Genomic DNA, 11,222 nt, shown 5'->3' on the forward strand with positions numbered 1-11,222 from the left:
CATTTTATCTAAACTGGCATGAGGACCAAGAACCCTAGTGTTCTTCCACTCATTGGGAGCCGTATCAGTAGTATCACAGGAAAATAAGTAGGCGGCCAAGAACAGCCTTGGCCACTTCACAATGCTGCTGTCAGCTACCAAATACTCCTGCATCACCAGGATTCAGGATGTTCTCTCACCTAAGGGCTCACACCACCTAAGCGTCCTGGGTGTGGCTCACCTTGGCCATCAGACCCTCCCACAATCTGCTCCCACCCTGCCTCCAAACTCTCCTGTCTCGTCATTCCTGCCTCTGGCCACCATCTGAGCTTCACTGTGCTTTGAAAATCATCTTCATTCTAGATTCTAGCAGCTGCCATTTGCATGTCGGAATTTATTAACACGTGTAACATATGTCTGTAGACAGCTAATTTGGTCTCTGTATTAGGGGTTTCCAAATATACCAGCTTTTACTTCCTGTCCATGTTCCTTGGGCTCAATATGCATTTTTCATTCATTTTTATTTCAATTTTAAATTTAGGGGTTTTTTTTGTGTTTTTTTTTGTTTTTTTGAGACAGCGTCTCCCTCTGTCACCCAGGATGGAGTGTGGTGGCTCAATCACAGCTCATTGGAGCTTCTACCTCCGAGGCTCAGTTGATCCACCTACCTCAGCCTCCTGAATGGCTGAGACTACAGGCACATGCCACCATGCTCACTAATTTTTGTATTTTTTGTAGAGATGGGGTCTTGCTGTATTGCCCAGGCTGGTCCCAAACTCCTGGGCTCAAGTGATGCTCCTGCCTTGGCCTCCCAAAGTGCTGGGATTTCAGGCGTGAGCCACCGTACCCAGCAAATGTAATTCTTAATGCCTGGACGATAACGTTCTAACGAAATATTGTTTTCCTTTTTGGCTCCTGCATCAAATCTGCTTTGGTCCTGGATTTACAACTAATGGAGAGAGCGAGCAAATCACAAGCCAATCACATCCTGCACAGCAGGGTCTGCGAGCTGGACTCTCCTGTAACAACCAGCTGGGTGGACACTGCTTATTCCAGGATCAATAGTCTGCAGCTCTTCGAAGGCAGGCCTCTGCCCTCGCCACTCAAAAAGAGCACTCCTATTTCCGTCAGTGTCTGCAAAGTTCTACTGGAAAAGCCACCTCTCATCCTTTCCTCAAGGAAACTTCATTCCATCACCAAGGTCTTCTGATCAACTCTTAACTGTATGTATCTGAACATTAACATCCACTCTACAGTGAAGTCTGAAATGGGCCTGGCTGATTCTGCTTGTTCCCACAGGCCTCCCGGGGCGCTTCTCATCTAGTGGCGCTGCACACATGCATGCACACACATGTACAACACATGCACACACAACCACACAGCCGTGACCTAGATAACCTCCCTGGCCAGTTTCCTCACCTGCTCCCACGCTGCACATTCTAGAAGAGGAAGGAGGCTACTAGGATGGCTGCCTGGACTCCCAGGAAGATGAGCTGACGGTATCTCCTCGTCAGTGTCTTGCCTCAGTCTGAGCACTCAAACCTGCAGCTGAGAGCCCCATGGAACGGGCAAAAACATGTGCAAACAAGCACTTTTAACTCCCCGCAAGATGAGCCTTGAATCTAAAATATCATGATTTCGTTAGGAATATCATAAAATTCCTAGCCATCGAACACATACACATTCTAGAGGCACAGGTGCACCTGACACATCATGGTTCCCGGACCAACGAGTCCACGAGGGCAGACCCGTCACCCAGTCTGTCTCCCCGTCTCTGGGAGGGCAGTTAGGAGGCACATGGCTCGAGACACAGGAGGCAGGCTATCTCCCCTGATGTTCATCTCAAGTTAGAAATGTCCCCAAAACATCACGTCAATCGTTCATCATCTACTCCAGGTTCTTTTCTTTAGCACCGATAAGAGACTATTGATTTCAAAAAGCAGAAGGGATGCGTTTAGACATTGTCTATGGCCATTTTCACACAGTAACAGCAGAGCAGAGGAGCTGCAACAGAGACCACACAGCTCACAAAGCCAAAACTTACTGGCCCTTTACAGAAAAGGAACTTTTTAGTGTTGCCATCCGTCGCATTACAAAAACAAGCAAGCAGATTCTGGCCTGAGGGCCACAGTCTACAGACCCCTGCTCCCAACTAAACATGAATCACTGGTTGTTACTCTTGCCTGTAGTGCCTTCAGAGAAAAGGATTTGGAGGAGACATTCGGACTGTTTTTATCCGATGACAGAGCATCAAACAATCGATCAATCTCTGCCTGTTCCTCAGGAAGAAACCGTGAACAAAAGCTCTGCCCCACACGGCTTCCGCTGTTCCCCATCTCTTCTGGTATCTGGCAGAATTCTCTGCAGAAGGAAAAGACACAACGTTAGAAAAATCAAAATTTAATGATCACAGAAAATAAATGTTGATAATGACATGGTCAAGTTAATATATATTGACTGAGCCACGAAATGCAGCCAAAACACATCAGAGCTACATAATATTGGGTTTTGAGTTCTGTTTTTGTTTTGTGTTGCTGAGGTGGGATCTCACTCTGCTGACCAGGCTGGAGTGTAGTGGCGCCATTACAGCTCCCTGCAGCCTCAACCGCCTGGGCTCAGGCAATCCTCCCCACTCAGCCTCCTGAATAGCTGGGACTACAGGACCACACGATGATGCCTGGCTAATTTTTTTGTCTTCTGTAGAGATGGGGTCTTGTTACGTTGCCCAGGCTGGTCTCCAGCTTCTGGCCTTAAGTGATTCTCCTGCCTCAGCCTCCCAGTGTTGGGATTAGAGACATGAACTGGCTAATATTGTTTCAAGGTGGCAGAAATTAATAGCTGATACAAAAAAGCTGGAAAAACGCATCCTGACGCCCATGACCTACTGAAACACACCCGTAATTGTCAAAAAGTCTGGGTTTGAGAACATAGTGCCCAAGCTAATATAATCAGAGGCAGAACAAAAAATCTGTATTTTAATCAATCTAAATACTCATTCTTTAAAACCAGAGTGGGAAAATATATATCAAAGACTGAACAATCACACGTATTTGATTAACTCACCTTGAGAATACTGCTACACACTAGTTGGGAAGTTTTTCCTTTGTGATCCTGGCTCTGCCTCCTCCTAGCTGTGTAGTCTTGGGCAAGCTACTAAAACGCTCTCTGCCTCAGTTTCCCCAGTTGTAAGCTGGAGAAGTCACAGCCCAGCCTCAGAAGATTGCCGTGATTATCAACCAAGTCAACCAAAGCAAAGAGCTGAGACCTCCCTGGCACTGAGCGTGCCTATATGATCCCAGCCCACGAGCCTCATGCGTTTGAGGTGCTGGAGGAGAGTTAACAGAGACTGGCACTGACATCAGGTGACCTGGAGCCTTGTTCACTGTCACAAACCTCATTAAAGGAGTAAGTCAAGCACCAGTAAATCAGGGGATTCAAACAAAAAAGCATGGTTAGAAATGAAAACAAAATCTCTCAAGAGACAAAAGGTGCTGTGACTTAATTCCTAGCCCTGGACTTTTTCCGGAAACCCAGTGTCAGTGAGACTGCTGGAGAGACAACCACCTTCTCCCACACAGGCACCTTGATAAACAAAGTCACTGCAACAGTGAATTATTCCCCCAAGGTATTTAGCCAAAGGGGGAAAGGCCATGCTACTAGGATGGGGCATGAGTCATGGTCCGCACCAACACCTGACAATTCAAACCCTCAAGGGATAACAGGGTACAGTCAGGATCTTTCTTTTCTTTTTATTGATATGAGATTCACGTAACATAAAATTAACCGTTTTAAAGTGTACAGTGGCATTTAGCACATTCACAATATGGTGCAACCCTCACAGTTCAAAAACATCTTCATCACCCTCAGAGGAAACCCTGTGCATGAGCAAGTTCCTCTCATTCCTCCCTCCCACATGCCCTGGTCATCACCCGTCTACTTTCTGTCCCAATGCATTTCTGTATTCTGGGTGTTTCATATAAATGAAATTATATGGCCAGGCGCGGTGGCTCACACCTGTAATCCCAGCACTTTGGGAGGCCAAGGCAGGAGAATCACTCGAGCCCAGGAGTTTGAGACCAGCCTGAGCAACATAGCAAGACCTCACCTCTACTAAAAATGTAAAAATTAGCCAGGCACAGTGGCATGTGCTTACAGTCCCAGCTGCTCTAAAGGTTGAGGTGGGAGGATCACGTGAGGATCACAGGAGGTCACAGCTGCAGTGAGCTATGATCGCGCCACGGCACTCCAGCCTGGGTAAAAGGGCAAGACCCCATCTCTAAAAAAATAATAAATGGAATTATATGATATGTGGCCCTTTATGATTGTCTCTTTTCATTTAGCATCACGTTTTTGAGGCCCACCTACGTTGTGGCATGGGTCAGCATTCCACTTGTTATGGCTGATGAGTATTTCGTTGTATGGATGGACCACATTTTGCCTATCCGTCATGAGCTGATGGACGCCGGAGCTCTTTCCACCTTCCGGCTATTATGAATAGTGCTGCAGTGAACATCTGAGTACCTCAGTCCCTCTGTTCCAATTTCCAGTGTGACACCTAGAGGTGGACTTACTGGGTCACGTGGTAATTGTTTAACATTCTGAGGGGCCGCCAGAGTGCTCCCCACTTTATATTCCCATCAGCAACGCATGAGCTTCCAGTCTCACCACACCCCGACTAAAGCGAGTTATTTCTCCGCCTTTTATATGACAGCCATCCTTGCAGCGCGTGGGCCTTTGACAGGCCTCACTGCTCATGTGCCCCCTGCACAGAAAGTCTCCAGTAGGGGGCTCCTTGGAAGGGGATGGAGGTGCCCTTTGCAGAGACAGGCTGGAAACAAGGGCTTACCCGACCCCGTTTGGGGCTGTCACCCATGCCCCATCTGATCTCACCGCTTCTACTGCTCAAGTTTTGCAGCAGCAGGAGAGCCCAGAAGGAAAACCTCCAGCCAGGACTCAACATCCAGCAGCAGGGGGCTGTCCCCAGCTCCAAGACAGAGGGGCCGCGCCAGCTGACCCAGCTCCGAGACACGGGGGCCCCGCCAGCTGACCCAGCTCCGAGACACGGGGGCCCTGCCGGCTGACCCAGCTCCGAGACACGGGGGCCGCGCCGGCTGACCCAGCTCCGAGACACGGGGGCCGCGCCGGCTGACCCAGCTCCGAGACACGGGGGCCCCGCCGGCTGACCCAGCTCCGAGACACGGGGGCCGCGCCGGCTGACCCAGCTCCGAGGGCCTGCACCGGCTGAGTGTGGGCGCTGCAAAGACACAGCCCAAGCAACCAAAACAAAGCAGACCCACCCTCTGCTTCAACTCTAAGAGGCTGCAAGGTGGGCCACACCACCTCCTGAAGTCAGGAGTTCCAAACGAGGTTGGCCAACGAGGTGAAATCCCGTCTCCACTAAAAATATAAAAAATTAGCCAGGCGTGGTGCTGTGCACCTGTAATCCCAGCTACTTGGGAGGCTGAGGCAGGAGAATTGGTTGAACCCAGGTGGTGGAAGTTGCAGTGAGCCGAGATCACGCCACTGCACACCAGCCTGGGCGGTGAGTGAGACTCGTCTCAAAAATAAAAGAAAACAAAAGAGAGAGGAAACAGAGAGAAGGGCATGGGGACCGGTGTGGCCTGGGGATATAACAAGAAGAGTCAAGAGTGGAAAAGGTCCCAAAGGTCACATTCCAGCTGGGTCTTCAGAGACTCACAGGTGGCTCACCAGGAAGTGGGAACAGCATGCAAGGGGCACAGGCAAGAGCATGGGGAGATGAGGGTGGAACTCGGGGCACGTGGGGGAGGGCAGCAGAGGGCTGCAGCACAAGGGGCCCTGGCCTGACTCCACCCAGCCCCTCACTTCCATCCCACTGCAACTCCCCCTTTCTGCCAGAAACAGGCTCCCCCACTGTGGTCGGAGAACAGAAGCAGGGTGCAGACTGGCCAGCCCCCACCGTCCCCAGACGGCCGGGAGAAAGGTGCAGGGCTGGGCAAGTGCCAACAGGCAGGACAGGAGCCCAGAAATGTGCAGAAGTGGCGCAAACCAGGGCAGGCCCAGGAGATGACAGGAAAGGCTTGGATGCAGAGCCAGGCTGGCAACGCCAGTTTTTCAAGCAGGAGAGAGGAGGGTGTGTGAGAGCCCCCCAGTAGGAACCCCAGGGCTGGTGCCAGTGAGGTGGGAAGGTGGGCAGCCCCTAAGAACACAGTGCTGTCCCTGGCACTGCCATTCTTAGTGCCTGCAGAGTGCTGGTGAAGAGACACATCTCAGAATGGCTCAAGGACAGTCTGTCTCCTTTGAGAGCCCTGTGCCAGGCAAGATAAAGAAATGGCCATGGTTGGCCGAGCACAGTGGCTCACACCTATAATCCCAGGACTTTGGGAGGCCGAGGTGGGCAGATCACCTGGGGTAGGGAGTTTGAGATCAGCCTGACCAACATGGAGAAACCCCATCTCTACTAAAAATACAAAATTAGCCAAGCGTGGTGGCACATGCCTATAATTCCAGCTACTCAGGAGGCTGAGGCAGGAGAATCGCTTGAACCCGGGAGGCAGAGGTTGCAGCAAGTCGAGATCGTGCCATTGCACACCAGCCTGGGCGACTGCATCTCAAAAAAAAAGAAAAGAAAAAAGAAAAAAAGAAATGGCAATGATACAAAGTGTTCCACAGTTCGTCCATCCTCGCGCCTCAATCTCTTTCATCAGGCCAGACATCTAATTAATTTGGAGGAGGACATGAGGCCTTTAATGCATTCTTCTCTCTCTCTAAATCCAAGTTCCTGAGCTTTCAGTCCCTGGCAAGTTTTCTTGGTGTCATGGGACTTTCAGAGTACACCTTGGTACATTGGGTGGCCTCTTCCCTGCCAAGTTGTGTATAACACAACCCTACATTGGCCGCGAGACTTCTGTGGGTTCCCTTGTATCAAGTTCTCCTAAAGGACAAGGCATGCCAGGCGCGGTGGCTCATGTGTAATCCCAGCACATTGGGAGGCCAAGGTGGGTGGGTCACCTGAGGCTGGGAGTTCGAGACTAGCCTGACCAACATGGAGAAACCCCATCTCTACTAAAAATACAAAATTAGCCGGGTGTGGTGGTGCATGCCTGTAATCCCAGCTACTTGGGAGGCTGAGGCAGGAGAATCGCTTGAACCCGGTGGGGGGAGGTTGTGGGGAGCTGAGATCACGCCATTGCACTGCAGCCTGGGCAACAAGAGTGAAACTGTGTCTCAAAAAAAAAAAAAAGACAATGCACGCTGGTGCTGAGAGCACACGTCAAGGTTGCTTATACCAGTGGAGCTCAACTGGGGGCAGTTTTGTCCCCCAGGGGACATTTGGCAATGACTAGAAAAGCGTGTGGTTGTCACAACTGGGGAGGGGAGTGCCGCTGACATCTAGCAGGCAGAGGCCAGGGATGCTGCTAAAAATCCTACAGTGCACAGGATGGCCTCACAACAAGGAAGTGTCCGTGTCAGACATCAGTAGGGATAAAGGTAAGAAAACCTGGCTTCTGATGATGTGGGGCAGTGGAACAAAATGGAAGCCAGGTGCGGTGGCTCAAGCCTATAATCCCAGAACTTTGGGAGGATCATTTGAGGCCAGGAGTTTGAGACCAGCCTGGATCATTTGAGGCCAGGAGTTTGAGACCAGCCTGGGTAACACAGTGAGACTTCATCTCTGCCAAAAATACAAAACTTAGCCGGGTGTGGTGGCGTGTGCCTGTATTCCCAGCTATTCAGGAGGCTGAGGTGGGAAGATCCTTGAACCCAGAGGCAGAGGTCACAGTGAGCCAAGATGACAACACTGCACTCCAGCCTAAGTGACAGAGCGAGACCCTGTCTCAAAAAAATAAAAACAAAAGTCTCAGCAGCCCATAAGAAGTGACAAAGATTTTTTGTTTGACCAGACCTTAGTCAGGCTCCTAGGCCCATCTGTGTCCTTCTGTGTAAAATCTGGCTTTAGCAAAAAAAAAAAAAGAAAAAAAGAAAACCACCCATCCTTGATATTTGATCGCCATTATCTGTTCACTTGCAATCTAACCAGGTTTAAAGCTTAGGTCAGAGATATCCAATCTTTCAGCTTTCCTGGGGCACACTGGAAGAACTGTCTTGGGCCACACATAAAACCCACTAACACTAATGATAACTGATAAGCTCATATATCTACAAATATGGCAAAAAAAATCTCATGTTTTAAGTAAGTTTATGAATTTGCATTGGGTGTCATTCAAAGCCGTCTTGGGCCACATACGGCCCACAGGTTAGACGAGCTCGCTCTAGGTGATGTCTGATCACCCCAGCCTGCCTTCAGTAAGAATCTGTTAGGTCACCTGACCCAGAATCCACCTTACCGCCCTCATGTTTCCTTAGCCATTTTCCATCCACCGATCCCCACCCTGTTCCCTGGTTTCCCACTTGCCCATGCTATACTCAGAGTTGAGCCCAATCTCTCTCCTTTACTACAAAATCCCATTGCTGTGGTCCCTACACCCATTGCAAAGGTCTTGAATAATTAATGTGCTTTTAATAAGCATCATTAAGTAATTTATTTAACATAAGATTGAGAAGATTAAATACGGTAACCCAGGGCATTTGATCTGCTTACTGGAGGTCAGAGACAGAATAATGGGCCCAAGACAACAGAGAATGGCTCCTTGAGTTCTTATCTTGGAACAAGAGAAACTGCCCTGCTCGGAAGGAACAGAAGGTTGCTGCGCCTCCGTGATGGAGGGGTGGACAAGAGCCGATTGTCTGCAGGATGGCCCCCATGGTTCCCTCTAGTATCCTAGGAGTGGCTCAGTCACCTCCTGCTCAGAGCTTCTCCAACAGGCTGTTACATGGCTGCTTCCCTCCCTGCCTCCCAAGCCCCAACTCTCTACTCCAAGGGCCCCGCATCTCTAGAGCCACACAAGGGGCCCTCTGTACCCCCACAAGCTGGGGAGATTCCAACTGCCTCATCAGGACAGGCTTCAAAGTCCTGCCTGTGTCTCAGAGCCCAGAGGCTCTTGTGCAAAGGGGCAGCTTGAGCCGGGGCAAGGAGTTCCAGTGGGCCAGAAGGTGACCTGTCCTGCGCTGGCCACCTACATGGCCTGGGAACTGTTATTAGCTAACTGTCCTGGAAAAGCCCAGACGGGTGTGGTCAGAACACAAGAAGGAAGACACCCTCCACACACACTTCAGTGTCTACTCCAGACTGGCCTCCTCCGTGGAGGCACCGCTCCCTTTCCACGTCCACAGAGGCTCTGAATGCCCCTTCAACACGGCTGGCCTTGACCCTGGGGAAGGCACCTCCCCACCCTCTTACCTTGACCACATGAATAGCGGGAGGTGCAGGGTGATTCTGATCCCCCCAGGAGACCCTCCCTCCATCCCTCCCAGCTGTCCCTACCCCTCACCTCCCTGCAGCCTTCACCTCTCCCTCCCCCGACCCGATGGCCTGGAGAGGCATGGGAGGCCAGGGAGGGGCAGGGCCCAGGCCTGCTCTGGACCCGTCTGCTCCAGTCCCCACCTCAGCTGGGCCTGTGCCTCCGGGTCAGCTCACCGCGGCCGTCAGCCCAGGTACCTACCCTGCCGGGCTTCCGGGTGGTGTCCTGTCTGGTCCGATCCAGCGGCCCACGGGTTCCTCTCAGGAGCCGCCCCTTCCCCGTTGCCAGGCGACACTGCTGAGGGGCAGTCATTTGTCCCAATCGCGGAAGCAGAGGTGTGGGGCGGAACCCAATAGATTAGTCAGCCAATGGTGACGCACCTCACAGGGAATGGGCCGAACCTGGTGGGTGCGGCGAGGAGGCGGGGCCGCGGTCTGCGGGAGGAGAGGCTGCAGGCCCGGGAATCCGGTCCAGCTGCGTGCTTACCAAGGTGCCGCCTGGAGAGGGTGGCCGATGACTCAGGCCCGGCTGCGCCTAGTGCCAGCAGTGGTACCTGGGGAGAAGGGGTGTCTGGGCTGGGTGCTGGAGCGGAGCAGCCAGCGTGTGGGAGATCCCGGGGGAGAGGCTGAGCTTGGGGGTGAAGACACCCCGGGGGAGTAGAGTGGCCCATGTGGACACAGCTGAGAGGAGGCGGGACTCTCCCCTGCAGAGGCCTCCACAGTACAGCCTCATGGGCCCCAGGCAACTGCCCCCCGACTCCCCGGCCTGCTGGTCCTGGCCTGGAGCCTTGGGACCGCCTCCCCGGGCCTCCCCTCTGCCGGCTGCCCCTGCCTCGCTCTTCCCTGGCACCAGGTCCTTTCCGGCAGCCATCAGGCGCCAGCTCCACAGCCTGGCTAAACAGACTCCCTCCACCCCACGTGCCCCGCTTCAGCCGGTTTCTCGTCACTCCAAGACGTCTGAACCTGTCACCCTACTTCTTCAGCTCGTTCCTTCCCAAACCCTCCGAAACCTGGTCCCGGGGGCCTGGTCACTACATCCAAGGGGTGCTTTGGGTCCCCGCAGGCAGCATTTGGCGCTTGGTGATCGTGCTCTTAGAGCTCTCTCGTGGGCACCCCGGCACCCATTCCTGGCCCTGGCTAGCTCGCTGTCGCTGGTGGTCTTCCCTGGGCCCTTCTGGCTTCTGCTCTGGAGTTTCTCGGCTTCTCTCTACTCTCTCCACCCCATGCATCCTCCCTGGGGACCACCTTCCTGTACCGGCTCCCTCCCCTGCACGACCTGCTGGTTTTCCAGCCTGGAATACTGTGACCTCGCCCACTAGCACCGCACACTTATCAGGTATCTGCACGAGGCTGTTTCACCAGGGCCTCAAAACTCAGCCTCTTTCCTCCAGAACTGAGTTTACCTCCTGTCTCGGTGCATCATCTCCCCTTCCACAGCCTGAGTCAGAGACCCGGAGCCACTGTGGACGCAGCCTCCCCACTGTCTTCCCATGTCTGAGTGCTTACATCTGACTTCTAGGATGTGCCCTCCATCCGCCCGCTCCCTTCCACGTCCCCAGGACTCCCAGGCTGGAGGGCAGTAATGGTCTCCTTCCTTCCTGCAGCTCATCCCCCACAGTGGGACTATAAAAATCCACCTGGTGAGGCAGGCGGGCTGCTTGAGCTCAGGAGTTGGAGACCAGCCTGGGTAACATGACAAAACCCCATCCCTACAAAAAAACTAGCTGGGTGGGGCAGTGCACACCTGTAGTCCCAGCTACTCAAGAGACTGAGGAGGGAGGATCACGTGACCCTGGAAGGTTGAGGCTGCAGTGAACTGTGACTATGCCACTGCATTCCAGCCTGAGTGACACAGTGAGGCCCTTTTCTTAAAACCGCAACAACAAACATCCAGCTGACCACT

The 11,222-nt window shown here is 52.6% G+C and overlaps 1 protein-coding gene across 8 annotated transcripts in view; it reads right to left on the reverse strand.

The window, feature by feature from the left end:
• The window catches only part of MEAK7 (MTOR associated protein, eak-7 homolog), a 29,762-nt gene extending 19,705 nt beyond the window's left edge, over positions 1 to 10,057 (reverse strand). Inside the window, exons 1-3 of one of the 8 annotated variants that reach the window (XM_073015611.1) lie at positions 9,522 to 10,056; positions 6,457 to 6,562; positions 2,163 to 2,340 (exon numbers count right to left, since the gene is read on the reverse strand). In XM_073015611.1, the coding sequence (XP_072871712.1) occupies positions 2,163 to 2,315 (153 nt within the window). In that variant the 5' untranslated portion in view covers positions 2,316 to 2,340; positions 6,457 to 6,562; positions 9,522 to 10,056. Of the gene's footprint in view, positions 1 to 1,398; positions 2,341 to 6,456; positions 9,302 to 9,350; positions 9,431 to 9,463 lie in introns of those variants that run through there. The other 7 variants (XM_073015612.1, XM_007994231.3, XM_007994229.3 and 4 more) reach the window with 7 other exon arrangements.
• Between the last annotated feature and the right edge of the window lie 1,165 nt (positions 10,058 to 11,222).

This window comes from Chlorocebus sabaeus, chromosome 5, assembly GCF_047675955.1.
Source record: "Chlorocebus sabaeus isolate Y175 chromosome 5, mChlSab1.0.hap1, whole genome shotgun sequence".
Taxonomy (NCBI): domain Eukaryota; kingdom Metazoa; phylum Chordata; class Mammalia; order Primates; family Cercopithecidae; genus Chlorocebus; species Chlorocebus sabaeus.